General features: G+C 28.2%; 2 protein-coding genes across 2 annotated transcripts; one reads left to right on the top strand and one right to left on the bottom strand.

Annotated features, from left to right (window-relative positions):
* Positions 1 to 63: 63 nt before the first annotated feature.
* Positions 64 to 2,140, bottom strand: LOC135957279 (lectin subunit alpha-like). Its single transcript, XM_065508000.1, has 3 exons — positions 1,966 to 2,140; positions 991 to 1,102; positions 64 to 384 (listed from the first exon to the last, which is right to left on the bottom strand). Exons 1-3 carry the CDS (start codon positions 2,086 to 2,088, stop codon positions 92 to 94), a joined length of 528 nt encoding a protein of 175 aa, XP_065364072.1. The 5' UTR covers positions 2,089 to 2,140; the 3' UTR covers positions 64 to 91.
* A 7,178-nt stretch (positions 2,141 to 9,318) lies between these two features.
* Positions 9,319 to 12,320, top strand: spirit (Serine Protease Immune Response Integrator). Its single transcript, XM_065508043.1, has 6 exons — positions 9,319 to 9,436; positions 9,558 to 10,109; positions 10,590 to 10,669; positions 11,273 to 11,385; positions 11,447 to 11,602; positions 11,674 to 12,320. The coding sequence occupies exons 1-6, from the start codon at positions 9,379 to 9,381 to the stop codon at positions 12,098 to 12,100; spliced, it is 1,386 nt and encodes a 461-aa protein (XP_065364115.1). The 5' UTR covers positions 9,319 to 9,378; the 3' UTR covers positions 12,101 to 12,320.
* The last annotated feature ends 7,202 nt before the right edge of the window (positions 12,321 to 19,522 follow it).

Raw genomic sequence — 19,522 nt, 5'->3', positions numbered from 1 at the left:
AATTCCATAAGAGGGCACAAATTGATTCCTTTTAGATACAGATGTACATACATTTAACACAAATTTTCCGCAGAATCGTAATATATTCTCATTATAATTCAAACAATTGATAAATAAAATTTTTCTTAACAGCAAAATCTCTGCGAGCTGCCACCACAAAACGATTCTCTTCACATATATAACCAATTTTCGATTTACACGAGCCATCATTCCACTCGAAATCGGTCTGATCCCAAATGTGAGCACAATTCTCCAAGCCCTTATAATTATCGGGATTTCCATTACTCCAATTGCTAAAATCGAATTGTTTGCCCGTAGAGGACCAAATATATTTGCCACTCTCGCCTAAATCATGACCACCCAACCATAAATTGGGAGCTTTAGCTAGAAAAAAAAAGAAAATTTATAATAAATTTAAGTTTTTATTTTAGTTTTTAAAAATATTCTTTAAATAAATTGTTCAAATAAAAAAAAACATTTTGAATAAATTTGTTTGTATTTTTTTCATTCTCGTGAAATATTAGAAAAATATTAGAAAAATATGTATGTCCATTTCCAATTATTTGGCGGATTCAAACGGTCTGCTATTAGGTCGTATTGTCATAAAGTCGTAAAATATTTTTTTAGTTTAAACAAATTCTTGTTGTGCTGCAAACAAAAAAGTGTTATTTTATGACAAACCAATAAACATATGTAGTTCTAAAAATCTTACTAGTTTATAACTGTTTTGTTTGAAACCCAACAAAAATTCATTTAAACTAAAAAAATATTTTATGAAATTATGACAATACGACCTAATAGGAGACAGTTTGAATCCCACAATTGTATATTTCACAATATTCTAATTGTGTTTCAAAATATTTCAAATAATTTATTTTGTTATATTTATAATTGGCAAATTGGAATGCATTTTTTACCCTGCCAAGGGAGTTCAAGCTAATGATGACCTTGGCAGGATAGAATATTGATAAAAATTCAAAAAAAACCTACCAAATTTCTTTCTTAGTACAGTCTGTAATGCTGTGTGTTTTTCAATGGTATCGACTGCCACTAATGACATATTTCTGGAGGCGCACTCATTCCAAGCTTCATGCCAGTTATACTGAAATTATTTGTAAAAGAAATTTTATTTATATGCAGCCCAATCATGAATAAAAAATCAGCGGGAGTTTTTCCCTATTCCCATTTATTACACTGAATTTGAATAGGCAAAATGGGAAAAGGTAAAAACTGCCGTGGATTTTTTATTCATGATTGGGCTGATGTAGAAAAGAACTTTTGAACCATAGAGAAAACACATAGAGCAGAAACTCTACTGTCAAAGACGTAATTCAGTTGTCAAAAACCTTAGTGGTGAGAATGTATTAATAAAACAAACCATAGAGAAATATACATAGAGCGGAAACTCTGCTGTCAAAGACCTAACTGAGTTGTCAGAAACCTAAGTGGTGAGAATGTATTAGTAGAAAAAACTACGTGAAAACAAAAACAACACTCGTATGTGTGATTATTTTGAGTATTTTTTTTTTGTTTGAGTTTTTTTCTAGTTTCCGCTCTATGTTTCTCTATGAAACAAACTATGTTTTGAGTAATTTTTTTGTTTGAGTTTTTTTCGAGTTTCCGCTCTAGTTTTGAACTGTTTAGTGAAAAGTACAATTTAAATAATTTAAGAAAATGTACGTTGACATTGCTTAAATAAAATTTGTCTCTTCGTCAATCATTTGAACAACTATTTATTTAAGTATTTGAAAAATTTTAAAATTATTTACATATACATATAGGTATGTATGCAAATATTATTTTGTTGTTTAATCTTGCAAATGTCATGTAAGTTCAAATAATTAACTGCTTTAAATATTGTAGTGTTTACGTTTATTTCATTAAATTTACTTTGTTTATTTATATTTTGTTTATTACATTCATTTCTAAATAAAACAGTTTTTATTACTACAAGTAATTACGTACTTTATTTTCAGTATTTATGAAAAATGTGGGCAAATCTTCCGATTTCTGCCATTTATCCACCGGTATACTATTTGCAATTTCTATAATTATTGCTAAAAACAAAATCCGTTTTAATATTTCCATAACTTTTAAAGCAGAGAGCACACTTAATAATAAATAAATTTAATTCAGTTTCATTGTACTTATGGAATAATAACATTACATACATTTCAATTCGCCATGTATTTATTATTATTAATTAATGTCTTGATAAGACAAAAATAAAACTGGTTTTGAAATGTAAAATCTTTCTATGAATCATGTGTGTGAATCCCTTATGATCTGTATGGTTTTGTTTTTATTTGTGGCAAATAAATAATCATTTGGTAAAATTGAGAGATTTTTTTTTAAACGAAAATATTATATTTGAGCATTATTTAAATCTTCTTATCGGATAGTGTGTTTACACTAGCAGTATCCGATGCGAAAATATTACTTCGTAATGGGATTTATGGGTACAAAATAAAAATAAAATAAACAAGTATTCGGCTGTGCCGAATCTTATATACCCTTCGCCAAATTATACTTCAAAATACATACAAATTTTAAATATTTTAAGGTAAACAAAATTTATTTTTTTAATTTTTCGGAAATTTTTTTTTTGAATTGTTATTTTAAATTTAAATTATTTTTTTTTAAATTTAAAATAAAAATTTTTGGGTTTTTTAAATTTTTTTTGGTGAAAAAAAAAATCGGGTTAATAAATATTTTTTCCAATTTTAACCCATTTTGTAGGTCCAACTTACTATGGTTTTATATACGTCGTTGCAAAGGTCTTTGAAATATCTATCATTAGATATCCATATTGTCTATATTAATGACCAGGGCAACCAAAAATATGCAATATCATATTTTTTGCTGTGCGTCGTATAAACATATGAGTTAGTATTTATCCGTTTCAGACAATTTTAAGAATTTTTGCATCGATTTGTTAGCGCATATTTTGCCCTTTACTGCATATTTTGGCATATTTTGCGTTTTATAGCATATTTTTGCATATTTAACTCATAACTGCATATTTTTGTTGGATATTTTCTTTTATTTTTCATTATTTTATTTTCCTTATATTTTACTATTTTGTTAAGGTCCAATGATAAATGGCCTAAGTTACTTAAATAAAAAATAGAGTACCCATAATCGCTTATATTCACAGAGTTTTCGTTGATTTAAGGGAGCTTAGTTTTCATATATTTCAATTAAATTAAAAATACGTAAAAAATTAAAAGAAAATTCCAAAATTGTATGTTATTATGCGCAACTTCTTAAAAAATTGTTGGATACATTTAAAAAAAGGAATTTTAGTCAGCTTGTGATTGAGACAGTTTGGGCATTAATAGTTTACCACTAATGTAAAATTAAACAAGTATTCAACAGACGTTTAGAATATTAAGATCTATCGAAAATCTCGCGTTCAAAACCCGTTGATATATTTACACAACTTGTAAACAAATTTATTAAGAAATCGTTAAAAAAGAATATACGTGGATATCGATAAACGATACAATGGATGAGAAAGGAAGAAACATAGGAAATGTCACGGTATTTTGAGTCCCAGTGATAAAACTTGAACAAAAAGTTTTTTTAATTGCCGCAGTCTTAAATAGAACTAACTAATCATTCCATATTGTAAGGCTCTTTTATAATTCTATTTAAATTTTAGAAGCCGAATTCAGATGTTAATCTAGATACATGATGAATGCTCCAAAATCCTTTGCAATTTTTTACCAAAAAATTACACGCTATTCACAGAGTTTTTGAAACATTATTCAAATGATAAGAAAGCTTTTAAAGCTTCATATAGAATAAAAACATTTGGAGAAACTTATTGGGTACATCCTCAGTAGGGATAAACATTGGGGCACATGGATTGAGAATGTAAAATATTATGCCACTAATTACTAAAAAAAGTTTGAAGTATTAAGCAGTTTAAAAGATGAGACAAATCAATTGATTAAGATTGTCTAAGAAACTCGGAAATCTAAAACAAAGATTTAGTTAAAAAAAATTAGAACTTAAGTAAACACATAGTAATTTATTTCTAAATATAATAAAATGAATTGAATATAACTATTTTCATGTAGTGCCAGATTCCCTAAAATCGATATTTAATCCTATAATAACCAATTTTAATTTATGAGCTCAATATTTTATTTACTTCATATACATATATTTTTTTAATGAAATTTTGAAATCAAACAATAACCAACTATTTTTAAGTGCATATTTTTTTATATTTTATGAGCATATTTTTCGTTTTTAAGTGCATATTTTATGCGCATAAAACACTTTTTTTAGAGCATATTTTTGGTTGCCCTGTTAATGACTTAGTAATCCAGATATAGGTCAAAAATTTGTCAAAAATCGAGATTGTCCTGATTTTTTTCTCATATCTCAGCCATTTGTGGACCGATTTTGCAAATTTTAAATAGGAATTATTGAAGATTTGATCCCGAAGATATCTGGGGTCTTCAGAAAATTGATTTCAACAGACAGACGGACGGACATGGCTTAATCCACTCCGCTATCTATAAGGATCCAGAATATTTATACTTTATAGGGTCGGAAAATTATATTGTGGAAATTACAAACGGAATGACATTTGTGTCATATGAATTTGTCTTTTTAGAAAAACTCTGCAGAATCTATTACTTATTTGTAACTACATACTTATTCTCGTTTTATTACTACATTTAATTCCATATTCTTTAATATTACCCAACCCATAGTGTTTAAAATACATTCTAGCATCCCAAGACTGTATTCTACGGATGTCATTATTACACGAGGCGTTAGACAAACGTTTCCTTCTTAACCAGTCCATAGTACAATTACTTGTTTTCTTTCTTTCTTTCTTACTTGTTTTTCATGTATCAACTACGAAAAAATCCACTTAAATCCTTAAGCGTACAAATATTACAAGAAAAAAAATATATAGAAGATTAATTTGAAATGTTGTTTTTCTAGAAGAGAACGAATGCCAAGGGAAATTAAAGGATTTATCTACATATGTATCTAAAGCAATTTCAAAGAGTTTATAACACATTAACCCCCATTTTCTCAATATCTGGTTATCGTTTTTCGTAACGATAAACCTCCAATTAACCTTTTTTATGAGAACTGTCAGTTTATCGTCACGATAAGAAATAACCGGAGATTAAGAAAATGGGGGTAAATCTATGACAATTCAGGAACCAAACCAGTTCTGGAAAATTTAGATTTTGAAATGTTACTAAACTCTAACCAGATGAGTACTTTTTTCATTTTAAAAGTACTAAATTATATTTATGCTTGCCTCTTATATAACGTGTTCAAAAGTAAGGCGAAATGCGTTTTTGATTTTTAAATTCAACGGTGTTTGTGAATTGTAATATTTAAGTTCCTGTCAAAGACCTAACTCAGTTATCCAAATCCTAAGTGGTGAGAATATATTAGTATAAAAAAAACTATATGACAACAAAAACAAAACTCGTATGTTTTTGTTTGAGTTTTTTTCAAATTACCGATCTATGTGTATTTATCTATGTTAAGTCTAGTAGAATTTTGAACCATTTTGTATCAATATTATTCAGTTGCCCAATAGTTCCAATATATGTTGCAAATGTTCTCAGTCAGATTTTAGAAAAGTTTTCTAAGAAACAGTTAATAGTTAATTAGAAATTTCTTCACTCATTTCATTAAATCCATTTTAAACACTTTAGTAGAATCAATTTTAACAAAATCCTTTAATGCCGCTTGTAACACCTTCCCTCTGAATCTGAATATAAATAAATAAAAAAAATGTCAATTATGATTTCACCATATTTATCTTGTGTGTCTTCAACATGAAGTGGGTTTGTATGCATCTTGCACAAATATTTAAACTGGGAAATTATGCGTTCATATTTACACAAAAAACCAAATCGCATCTAGAACATTAATGGCAGGAGAAGAACTTGTAAAGAGTTACATGTTAACCCAAAAGAGAGTATAAATAAGAGAATTAATTAACAAGTTATTAGGGGTTTCATTGAAAAAATATCCGCCGGTGATGGGAATAAAAAATCAGGAAAAGGAATTGGAGGAGATTAGCCCAGTCAAATATGCGTTTTACTGGGAAATGAAAGATAGTGAAGTAACAGATGACATTGAAATTCGTCTTTATGTTTTAAATAAGGTGCTAAAAGTCACCATAAATCACGTGACCACTACTAGAGATATAGAAGGTCAAAGGTCAAGTGGCCTGCAATATATCCAACTCTTGTATATTTTCTATTTCTTAAAAATGCTTTTGTTAAGATCGCATATTTTATAGACCGATTGTGCCGACCTGTAAAGACTTCTTGGACAAGTTCTGTCCTTTCACTATATGAACATAACATCCTCCAAAAAAACTTTATATGGAAGAGTTGCCATTTTCTTGTTATATGGAGAGTTCAGATCAACGGCCTTCAAAGCAGAGCCTCGAATTAATTAATTAAATTTGAGCTGAAGATCTTTCACAGGTTTTTATTTAAATAGAATTCATTTATATTGCAAATAATTCATAAAAGAATTCATTCATTCTTTGAATGATTAAATTTTTGTTAATACAAATCTAATACAAATTGAATGAAAATAAATCTCCTTCATTCAGTATTGTGGGGGTTTGCTTTTAATCATTTACAAAATGAGTTTAAAAAACGCTTTTTGTAATAGATTTTAACTGAAGAAAGATTTAATCATTCAATATATGTATTTGATTAAGCTATTTTGAAATGGATTTGAATTAAAGGATAAATTAATGATTCAATAAGCAATTCATTCTATAAAGAATGAATTCTCAAAGGAATAAATTCAATGCGTTTAAAGTAATAAGGAATTAAGACAACGAATTAATTCCTGGTAAATGCTTTAATGCAATGGTTAAGAGAATACGTAGGGTGTATGACTTAAAAGTGCGAATTTTTTTTTAAAATTTTTAGCTTTCATTTTGAAACATTTGTACAATATAAATTTATTTAAAGTATTGGCCATTGCAATGCATTGTTAGCAATGACCTTTTCCCATCTTTCTGGCAACATATGGATTCCGAACCAAATGAACGGCCAAGAACAAATCAAGCAAATTTCGGATACTCTGTTCTGAAGTGAAGCGTATCCCAGAGAGATCGTTCTGCAATGATCGATCTGGACTATAAGGCGAGTGAGGCAAAACATGCCTAACCACTTCATTCTAAATATTTAACAGGCGATGTCATGATGGAATATTACGGTTTCATGTCTGCCCGCATATTCTGGGCGTTTTTTGGCCAATGATCTCTTCAAATGAATCAGTTGCGTTCGGCCCAGATTCCATATGAAGGTCTGGCCAGATTTCAGCAACTCCCACCAAATACAGAGCATTGCCTTAGCGCCATAGATATTTCGCTTTGGTGTCGATTCGGCTGGTGATGCCCGGCCAGGGCATCACTTACACTTCGGGTTATCGTAAGGGATCCATTTTTCATCGCAAATAATGATACGGTGCAAAAATTATTCTCTTATAGCGTTCAAGCCACATTTCAGGTATGCAAAATTGTCTTTCAAGGTCTCTTGGCTTCAATTCGTATGATACTCAATTTCCCTGCTTTTTGATGAATCCTGCTGCTTGCAAACGTTTTGAAATTGCTGCTTGAGTATCTCCCAATGATTTTGCGAGCTCTTGTTGAGTTTGACAACAATCTTCATGGTAATGCATTTAATTCTTGGTCTTCAAACTTTTTTGACTGGACTGTTTGGTGATATTTGTTTTCCGTGTCAAAATCAACACTTCTGAACTGCACAAACCATCTCACGCATGTTGAAACCATAAGCTTCGGTGAGCAATCGGAGTGCTTTAGCGGCTCTTTCAAATTAAAGAACTAAAGCAAAACTTCCCGCATATGACGCTTTGTTGGCACAAAATTCGACATTTTCGAAGCAAAAAAAACTTTCTTGTTTACGCTATAATGTATAATAACTACTAGAGATGAGCGATCCCGTGATTTTTGAAGAACGTCGTTCTCAGTGAACGTGATTTATAAAACACTGTTCTTTTAAACAGTGACTGCGATCACGTTTGGTTTATGTTAAGCAAAATAATAATTATGTTAAGAAGAATCATTATGTATTATTTTCATTCTTAAATCTGTTCTTATGTTAACCAAAAACATAGGAAAATAATAAAATTAAGCTAACTGATATGTTACTTAACATTTTATTTGATACACTGTATTGGAGATATATAAAATTATGCGCCTAAAAATATGCTGTAACTGTTGTTTCCAGTGAATGTTGAAAAATATAAAGAACGACATTTAACAGTTTGTTGAATTACGTAAAAGAACGACATTAAAAGTATGTACCTGTTACTTTCTCCATTTGTTAGCAGTGATTTTTTTTAAAAACGTTACCAGTGAATGTTGAATAATATAAAAGAACGACATTTAACAGTATGTTGAAAAATGTAAAAGAACGATTTAGCCATTTTTTTATGGCTAAATGAAAATAAAATCGCTAGATCTAGCCGGAAAATGGCTTAATTGGCAACCTTGGTTACTACAGTTGTTCCAGTGATTTTTCTAAAACGTTACCAGTGAATGTTAAAAATATAAAAGAACGACTTAAATGTACATGTTACTTGCAATATTCAGTAACTGTTGTTACCAGTGATTTTTCAATCACAGTGATTAAATCACAGGTATGGAAATATCGCTCATCTCTAATAACTACCCTTCAAAATGACATATGTTATTAAAAACAAAAACCGCGTTCAAAAGTTACGATATCTATTGTAAATCCTGCATTTTTATGTCAAACTCCCAATATATAGACCGATCAATTCAATTGTTTTCAAGTTCAGATTCATATGAACTTTTGCCCTTCAATGGACAATGGCTTTTTTAATTCGAATTATTTCTTTTTCACCAAACATTTTTTTAAAAAAAAAATTTGTTTTCAATCTTAAAGTATAATTTGCTGAAGGGTATATTAGATTCGGCATAGCCGATATATATCGTTATATAGCCAATATAGATCTCTTGTTTATTTTATTAAACACTTAAAATTGCAAAAAATGTAATATTATTTTATTGTCTGGATATGGATGACAAACATTTTCCAGTAATACATTTGGTGTCGTCATATGTTCTGAATTATTTTCAGCCCCCTTCAGGCAAACCCTATTGCCAGAGTGCATTTGAAACCGCAGAGAGCGAGAGTGTTATCCAGAAACCAGACTATCAAGAGCTGGCCCTGGCTTACAATGACTTTAAGACAAACGTTTGTTTTTCTAAACTCACTAACAACAGTCGTTAAGAGACTGTCTTGCCAATCATATCATACAATTCTTAAAGCTTTTTTACTAATTTTTTTGTTCACATCCGTTACCAGCATCAATATGAAACTATATTGGCAAGTTGTAGTCGCTGTAGCCTTAATATTAATAAAAGAAAATTGTAAGTTTTCACCTTAATATACTAAATCCTGTTCCAGAAAAACTGCACACAAATACAAAACTGATAGATAAAAGAAAGAATTTTCTTTTAAAAATGTGTATTAAAATTTCATTCTTTACAGCATGTGGGCCCGCCATACGTCCACTGTCCAAGGGGGCTATTATCTTTCCAGAAGATAATTGGGATGATTGTTTCCTAGACAAAGCATCCACCCAGCCTGGTGTGTGTAAAAGTGTGGAAAAATGTCCTGAAATATTAAATAAATGGACTAAGCTAAGTATTTACCCCAAGACATGTTATTTTATCAAAACGGAACAATTTGTTTGCTGTCCCCTAGCCTCAACTAAAGAGGCATCAACCACAACTAACAGGCCTAATACAGTAACTAAGAAACCCATCAATATATTCCACGATATATTTAATACAGATCCTGGCTTGGTTACAAAAAATCCCAACAATATTAATAACCAAACGCCTCCTACCAAAAGGCCTTCAAATATATTTCTTGATAATCTAACTACAAACAGTGGAACAACAACACCCAAAAGGCCCTCCAATATTTTTCTTTATAATTTGAATATAGACAAAACTACCGCTAGGCAGCCCTCAATTATTATACCCGATATTTTTAATACCGAAAGACCCGGAAATCTGAAAAGACGCAGTGAAATAGGTGGGTTAATTTTTTTTGATTTTATTTTATTGTTAGAAGTGTTAACTCCCTGTCTATACTTGACAAATATTTATCATAACAATTAATGACTAACAATTTTGTCATATCGAAACAATAATACAAATAAATGAGGACTATACGTGGTAATTTTGTATCTTGACAACCATTTTGACGTTTATCATGATATAAATATATCAGGTATAGACAGGGTGTAACCCCCTGTCTATACATGAACAATTTTTATCATGATAAACGTCAAAATGGTTGTCAAAATAAAAAATTATCAGGTATAGTCTCCATTGATTAGTATTATTGCTCCGTTATGACAAAATTGTTAGTGCATTTGCTTAGACAACTTTGTCTTGACAACAAACGTCATTAATTGTTATGACAAATATTTGTCAAGTATAGACAGGGGGTAAGGTTTATAAAATAAATTAATTTCTTTGTTTAAACTGTTTTATTTTATTTTTTTAATAGAGTGTGATTTACATAATCGAGCAAAATTCGAAATCGATGTTAATGGTGAACCTTCTATGCCAAATGAGTTTCCGTTTATGGTAAGATGGGAAGAACTACTGTTCAATATTTTTAAATTGCGAACAAAACAAAAAAAAAAGTAAATAAAAGTTAGTGTGTCTGAAATGACAAAGTATTTTGGGGAAACAAAAATATTTAATTATATGATGGATGATAAAAATAAATCCGTAAAATACGTCACGACATCATTTTATTAAGAAGCTTTTTATTTGTTTTTACAAAACAACTAAAAATGTGTAATGTTTCCAGAGGTGTTTGAAAGTGAGGTGTTATTTAAAGTTGTGTTTTACTTGATTCTATTAAATTGGTAAATTTTATGAATTTTCGTCAATACTTAGCTTTAAGCTAAAATGCTTTGCTCTATGAAAATATAAATCATTGAACTCGGCGTTTAAACAGCTGTCTAAAATCAAGCGAATTTATAAACCTTCATTAGTTTGTTGCTGTTTTCCATAAACTTCATTGCCGATCTCAAACAGTATTTATTCTGGATCATTAGTCGATTTAGCGACGTACCTCAAAATTTTTAAAATTATAACCTATAGTTAGTAGTAAGTTAGGTTATTATTGGGGTTAAATTATGTATTTCTATAAACAAATTTATTTCAATACCATTTAATTAGGCTGCCCTAGGCTTCAAATCGAAGGACGATAATCAAATCTGGTATCCTTGTGGTGGCGTATTAGTTTCATCTAGATATGTGTTGACAGCAGCCCACTGTGCCGAAATAGGAGGGTAATTATTTTCACTCGAATCCAAAAGAAAATCCCTCTTTAATCAACAACATTAATTACAGCGTAAATCCTTCATTTGTTCATTTGGGCGATACCACCAATCTAACAGAGTCAGAGGAGGGCACTATTAAAATAAAGCAGTTCATTACGTATCCGGGCTATAATGTAACCACCATCTATAATGATATAGCCTTGGTGGAATTGGTGGAGGATGTAAAGTAAGTTATATTGAAATGTATTTTCTCATTATCAAAAAACAAAACAATTTCTTTCCTTACTTACTCCACAGTAACCCCACAGCTTGTTTATGGTCCACACCGGACGTACCCATCACTAAACTCACCGCCTTGGGCTATGGACACACTCGTTTTGGTGGCATCGGCTCAAATGAACTACTGAAATCTCCTTTAACTGTCATTGGTAATACAGATTGCCAACAATTCTATAAACTCGAGGATACATTGCAGAACATGGATATTGTGGATGCTCATCTGTGTGCCGGCGATATTGAAAATTTAGGCGAAACCTGTCAGGGTGATTCGGGCGGCCCTTTAATAATGGAACTGGATAAAGTGTCGTATGTTATGGGTATAACTTCGTATGGCCTGGGTTGTGCCGATCTACCACCCTCGATTTACACCAGAATTTCGTCATTTATCGATTGGATTGAACCAATAATTTGGCCAGAAATTGATGTGAGATTCGATAGAAAATAAGAATATATGTATATCTTGGATGAACTAAGAGATTTATAAAAAAAAGTATTTAAGGTATTTACAGACGATAATACAATGTATTAATACTTTTCAAATTTAAAATCTTTTCGAAAAATAAATTTTTTGTTTTCATTTTTGTCAAATATTAAATACTCAGTATTGTCGTCTAGAAATACCTTTAGTTGAATAAATAATATTTTATATATTCAGATTATATATTTAAAAAAGGCATTTTTTTTTTTGAGTGGGAGGGGATTGCAAAAAGAATCTTTTAGCATAGAATAAATGCATAGAACGGAAGGAGAGAGTAATATCAATGGAAAAATTACTCTATTTTCACACATACATACAATAAAAATACATGCAATGAATTAGGTTTCTGACAACAGACTTAGGTTTTTGGCTCTCAGTTAAATACATATCTAGTTGTCATCTATGTATTTTAGCTTCATTCAAAAACTTTTATTTGAATAGAATTAATTCATTGTGGAATTAGTTCATAATAAAATTCATTCCACATTGAATGAAAATATTTGTTCTTCATTCCATTTGCAGTTGTTTCGCTCCTTTACAAAATAAATAGAACACAAAATTTTATTTGTAATAGATTTGAATTGAAAAAAAAATTAATCGTTCAATAAATTTGATTAATGTGCTGTTTTTCTATAGCGAACGAGTATTTTGAGTGGAAATTTAACATGTGTTTTGTTATTGTAACAAAAACAAAATACATGTAAAACGTTCACTCAAAACGCTCATTCGCTATAGAAAAACAGCACATAAGCTATTTTGTAATGGATGAAAAAAAAATTAATGATTCAATAAGGAATTATTTCTAGAATGTAAGAATTCTCAAAGCAACGAATTCAATACTTTTGAAGTATGTACTAAGGAATTAAGCCTATGAATTAATTCGTAATGAATTCTTTAATGGAATGGTTAAGAACTAAAATTTAATTAAGAATTAATTCTTTAGAACCTTTGACTGTTGAGTTTTAAGCAAATTATCTTTGTATGAATATCAAGCAGACATGCCAAACAATCCATTCGGAATGGTTTCGATTTCTATTAGATTTGATTAAATTTCGTAGATTCTCTAAAGTTTCAATCATTCTGCTTCTCCATTTTTAATTTCATGAAGAAATTTATTTTAAACCCAAAAATATAAAGAATATCCCGGTTGTTCTGTAAATCGAGTGATTTTAAAAAACGAATAGTCGAAAAATGTATGCTCTACAAATTGCACAATTTTTTACATTGAAACAGGTTTATTTACTCGAAAGTAAAATTAGTAAATTAGATGGATTCCATTTACAGAACACCAAAAAATGTGAGTTGGTTTAAAAACGAATTTATTACTTAGATTCTATTTAAAGAACAATTGCAACTTATAAAATTAAAAGTGATTTCATTCTGAACACATTTTTTATTATACAGAAGCAAAATACGTAATTTTAAATACGTAAATGTGTTACAATTTTCTTCGGAATGGTTTCAATTTCGTAGTTTTTATTCCGATCGATTTTGTTTTATGTTCTTCAGATTCCGTGTAATTTATTAATTCCAAAAATATTTAAGTGTTTTGTTGAAAAAAATCCTAATAAAATTTCGAATTTCAATTTGAAAAACTCCAAGGGGCATTGTCACATACCAGAATGAGTTCTGATAACTGATATTCCCAACTCTTCCTAATTCGGAAAGAGTTATTTTTAAGTATGACTTAAAATTGCGGGATTTTTTTTTCAAATTTCTCTCTGACCAGATTTCAGCAGCTCATACTAAATACGTTAGCGCCATGGATATCTAGCTTTGGTGTCGATTCAGCTGATTGGCCGGACTTCTGAATTGCTTTGGGTTATCGCAATTATCTATTATAGAGTTCAAAACATACAAAATCGTCTTTTAAGGTCTCTCAGCTTTGATTCGTATGGAATACAATTTCCTTGCTTTTGAATGAATCCTGCTGCTTTCAAAGTGCTGATGTAGTAGCTCCCAATGATTTTCCAAGCTCTTGTTGAGTTTGACAACAATCTTCATGGAGTAATGCCTACAATTCTTGGTCTTCAAACTTTTTTTGTCTGGCTACTGAACCGCACAAACCATCTCTGGCACGTTGAAACCGATGGAACACATTCACCATAAGCTTTGGTAATCAATCGCTGTGTTTCAGCGGCACTTTTGTTCAAATTAAAGAAGTAAAGCAAAACTCCCGCATATGACGTTTTGTTGGCACAAAATTTGACATTTTCGAAGCAAAAAAACTTTGTTGTTTACTCTATAATGTTCAATAACTACAGCTGGTCACACACGTAATGATTTGTTCGCCTGTGATTTGTGATTGAAAATTTTCAATTACTTGTGATTTTGTTCGCGCACAGTCCCATTAACCAGCCCAATTATGAATAATAATTCCCCGGGAGTTTTTTCCCTTTTCTCATTTTTCCTATTCAAATTCAATGGGAAAAAACTCTCGGGGAACAAACTCCCGCGGAATTTTTTATTCATAATTGGGTTGAACAAGTAACAAAACGTGGAACACGAACAAATCACACTTACAAATCACCAGTACACCGCGGTGTATGGACAGCTTAAGTGTGAATACGCCATTTATTGTAAATTCCCATTTTTTAAGTCATATGTCCAATACCTTTACAGAAACCTCCGGAATGTATGGATTTCTAGCAAATATTATTTACAACACAAATAAATTAAATAAAACTACAAGATTTTTTTTTTAGTTTTTTTAGGTTTTTAAATTTTTTATAACCCCATATTAGTTGTTGCAACAATACAGGGTGATTTTTTGAAAATTTTATTGATTTTTTTGTATGATTTTTTTGTTTGTTTCTTTTGTTGTTCTTGTTTGTTAACGTAGTATATATTTTAAATATTTTTTGTGATTTTTTTTTTTAATTCTTCTTTTTTTAAATATAATTTTTTTGTTGTTTGTTTTTTTTTTGTATTTAATAATAATTTTGTTTTTCAAACGAAAGAAAAATTCACATTTTACACAGTTATTTAAAATAAAAATTGGAAAAATAATAGAAAATTTTTTTTTTTTTTTAAAAAAGAAATAGATAAATAAAAAATTTAAATTTGATTTTGAAAAATAACAAAAGAAAAACTAAGAAAAATATTACATTATACATTACATTACGTTTTGTTTGTTTTTTTGTTTGTTGTTTTGTATTAAAACTAATTAATAATAATATTATTTATAATAATTATAGTATAGTATTAATATAATAATTACAAAGATATTGTTGTTTTTGTTTTTCATGTTGATTTGTTGGTTTGTTTTTTATTATTATTCTTATCTTTTTCTACAACATAGTTTACGATTTTCGATTTTAAAATGTAGTTTACTTCTGGTTTTATTAATTACTTCTTTATTCTTGGTTTGCAGTACATATTTTGACAATCATTTATTTATTTATTTAGATTTGTTTAGTATTGTTTATTTTAATTTTTTTTTTTAAATATTTCACTCATGACTTAAACGAAAATTTAATAATGATGTGATATAAAATGTGGAGATTTTTTTGTGTGTTTTTAAGGAGGCAAAAAGTTTTGTTTGGTCTTTCAGGTTTGAAATCAAAAATATAGTCTTGTGAGGGGAATTAACTCTCTTATATATTTGGAAAACTGTTTAAATATTTGTTTGTAGTTTTGAGTTCCAGCTAAAATGCTTATTGGGAATGATTTAAATTTGGAAAAAATTTTAAAACTCTATAAGGATTTTATGAATTCAATATTTATACAAATTTCAATTAAGTTGCTGTAACACGTAGAGAGGAAAACTACCTTTTAAAGCAGCCATCACTGAGTTCACTATCTTGGAGCAAGTTGGACTCAGAACAATCTAATTATCGTGTTTCGATTTATTTTCAAAAATGTTATATTTATTTTATGCATAAACAAGGCAACATCTTGACAATGTTGCTCTATAGAATTGAAAATGTTACATTTTTTACATTCAAATTTATCCAAATGTTTAAAAATATTGAAATTTTTTAAAGAAAAGTTATCCCCTTAAAGGCCACATTTCTGAAAGCCTGGTTTACCAACATTTAATATTAAAGAAATTTATTTAAACAAACATTAAAGCGGCTTTTAAAAAACATCATTATTTGAAATTTCTTTTAAAATATTACAACATTATTTTAAATTACAATTATTATATTTCTTTCAAGCTAAATAAAAATTCATAATGAGCAAGTTATGGCAGTTTTTTTTTAAAGAAACTACATTTTTTCGTGTATAGGAAAATCTTAAAAATGAACAGCATTAGTAAATAATTAATAACAAATGACGGAATTATCAAGTTTTTTTTTTAAGAAAAAAGAAACTTGTTACAAGATTCAAATATTCATTTTAAACAAAAAATAGAATTTAAGAAAATAATAAAAAAAAAAAGAAACATATACATTTTTGTAAGTTTAACTTAAACACAACAAGGGGCAGGGGAAACAGGGTAAAAATAAACATAAACATTTTGAGGAGAGGAGTAGTGGGGCGGAGGTAAAGGTTAGGGCTTAAAAGCATAAAGTTTTACTTTTTACAAGTCTTTTTTTTAGATTTAAGCATAAAATTTTAATTTAATATATATTAATTTCCTTTTTATAATTATAATAACGAAAATAAGTGTTAGTAGTATTATTTACTTTTGTTTTAATTAAATTAAAATTAAAAAAAAAAAATATTGTATTGTATATTTAAATATATGTATGTATATGTAATATTTATATTTATAGTAATAGTTTAAAGCAAAATTCTTACAAATAATATAGAAAAAACTAAACCGTTTAGATTAATAAATATTTAGGATTGTATTTCAATTTAATTCATTTCATTTGTTTAAATATTTTAAACGGTTTGGAAATTGTTAAAGGTTTTCCTAAATGTGTAATTCTATAAACCTCATATTAGTTAAACATAATTTAATAATTTATTATTTTAAAATGGCTCTAAGCTTAAAAATTTAAAAAGTATCAATTCATTTACTCTTTAGTTTAAATAAAATTATAAAAAAACAATCTCATTAGCAAATTAAATAATTGACTTAATAATCAAAAATTGTAAAAACGAAAAACATTTCATTTTAAACTATATTGACTTAATTTGTTTAAATGTTTAAATGAATCTTAAATCCCTTAAAATAAATAAACGTTAGCTATTTTAAATCATAATGTAAGGCAATTCATTGCAAAAAAATTTAGAAAAACCTTACGTTTAACGTTGTCTACTACGTTTATATACTATATTCATTTAGTTTTGCTTATTTTCTCTTCCTTTTTTTGTTTGTTAAAAATGTAATTAAATTAATTGTAATTGTAATATTTTTGTGTAGTATTGTGTTTAATGTTACAGGTATAAACAAAACAAAAAACACTTTTAAAATGATGGGTTCCCTTTGAAAAGTTTTAAAAATTATTTAAAGTCGCTTGGTTTCAAAAGGGTTTGTTTTCTTTAAAGTAAAAAATTAAAAATGCTAGTTATTTATAGTTAATAGTTGTGATAAAAGGGGGGAGGGATGAGGTTTGGAAATTTAATTAACAATCAACAGCAATTATAAAGATGCTACTAGAAACAAATTATATTTAATTTAATTGTTAAACAAAACCTTTTTTTTATTTCTACATATCTGAAACAATTTTCGCCTTAAGCTCTACATATATGAATTTAAGTTTGTAATGGACAAAATTATAGCACTCTTTTAATTTAATTAATGAATTTTAAAATTTAACAAATATTTTATTATATAATTCATAATATTTACACAATATTTAAAAAGCGAAATATTATTAAACTTTACAAAATATCTGTTTCATTTTAAATAAAATGGTAAAAAATCATAATTGATCATGTTTAAATAAATTAAACAACTTTTTTAAAAATATTTATTTTCAATTCACAAAATATTCAAAATTATTTAGAACAAAAAGTGTAATGTATTTTATAAGGAAATTTCAGCCCAACAATTTGGTTATTTGCCCTTAAATTTAATTGTTTTGAAATATTTTCTGGATAAAAGTTATTACAGTGATGGATCACATGTTCTTTTCTATAAATGTTACCCTAGTAATGGAATAAAATATAAAATACCTTGCCCTCAATGTTACAATAAGGCAAGAATGTTTTGCCTTTTTATTAAAATTACAAAAATGTTGCCTCTTTATCATAATTATATTTTGTGTGTTCTTCAACAATGCAAATGGTTAATTTTATTTTATGGTGTTTTCTTTTAAATTATGCCTTTATTCTGCCTTTTACTCTTCCCCTTGTATTCTTTTCTGAAAAAATGTAGTTTGGTAAGCTTATAATGTGTTCTTTTTAAATAATGTTGCCCTGTTGTGGCATCTCTTCTTTGTGTTTATGGTTAAAAGCTTTGAACCCAAATTTTAATCAGACGCTGAACCAGGACAAGGCTTTTCAATTTTTGTACTGAATATTTTCATTTCGGTTCATTTTCATTCCTCATAGAGATCTGCTCTTGAATTTGATTGATTGCAACTCATTTTTGATTTCATTCATTTGAATTGCAATTCATTGTTCTAATTCAATTGAATTAATTCAAAATCAATTCAATTCAAACGAATTGGAAATGTATTGCAATTCGGTTTGACAAATTCATTAGAATTAGAAACGAATTCTACAAATTCATTTGAATTGGAAACGAATTGAAATTCATTTCTGCCTAATTCGTTTGAATTGATTAAAATTTCATTCAACTCTTTTTTGTTGTGAAATGAATTCAAAATTTAGCTAATTCGTAACGAATTAAAAACAAAAAAGAATGATGCATTTACAGCTCTGCATGAACTTAACCCTAAACAGGCTTTTGTTTTGTAAAAGTCTATTGTGACCATAAAAAGGCAACATTATGAGAAACCAAGGGCAACATTTACAAAATAAAAATGTCAAACGATTTGCATTTACACGATGTCAACATCTAATATGATCTATATTTAAATTTAACATGAACAAAATGAAAATTTCTAATAATTTTAAATAACAATTTTAGTTAAATTCTACTTTGATATTAAACAATTGCAGGAATTGTTTTAATAAAGAAAAATACAACTTTTTTTTAATTTTCTAGATACATTGTACGTTTATGTTAAAATTCTTAATTTTAATACTTTAGAAAATGATCTCAAAGTTTGTCATAGAATTATTAAATGCTAATAAAAATTAATAATGCTATTAAGCACTGAGTGAAAGCATCAATCAAAAAATGTAAAGATTAGAAACGATCACATCAAGTCAATAATATATTGTTTGCTCTTGCAAAGATCAAATATACATTTGCTTATGCCTACTTTGTCAAATATTTGAACATATTAAACAGTTTCAATCTGTTGAACATAATACAGAGGTGTCAATAATAATTTCTCATACATAATTTATTGAATGAATTTT

The sequence above is a fragment of the Calliphora vicina genome, chromosome 4 (genome assembly GCF_958450345.1).
Source record: "Calliphora vicina chromosome 4, idCalVici1.1, whole genome shotgun sequence".
Classification (NCBI taxonomy): domain Eukaryota; kingdom Metazoa; phylum Arthropoda; class Insecta; order Diptera; family Calliphoridae; genus Calliphora; species Calliphora vicina.
This window is presented reverse-complemented; position numbering and strand designations above follow the sequence as displayed.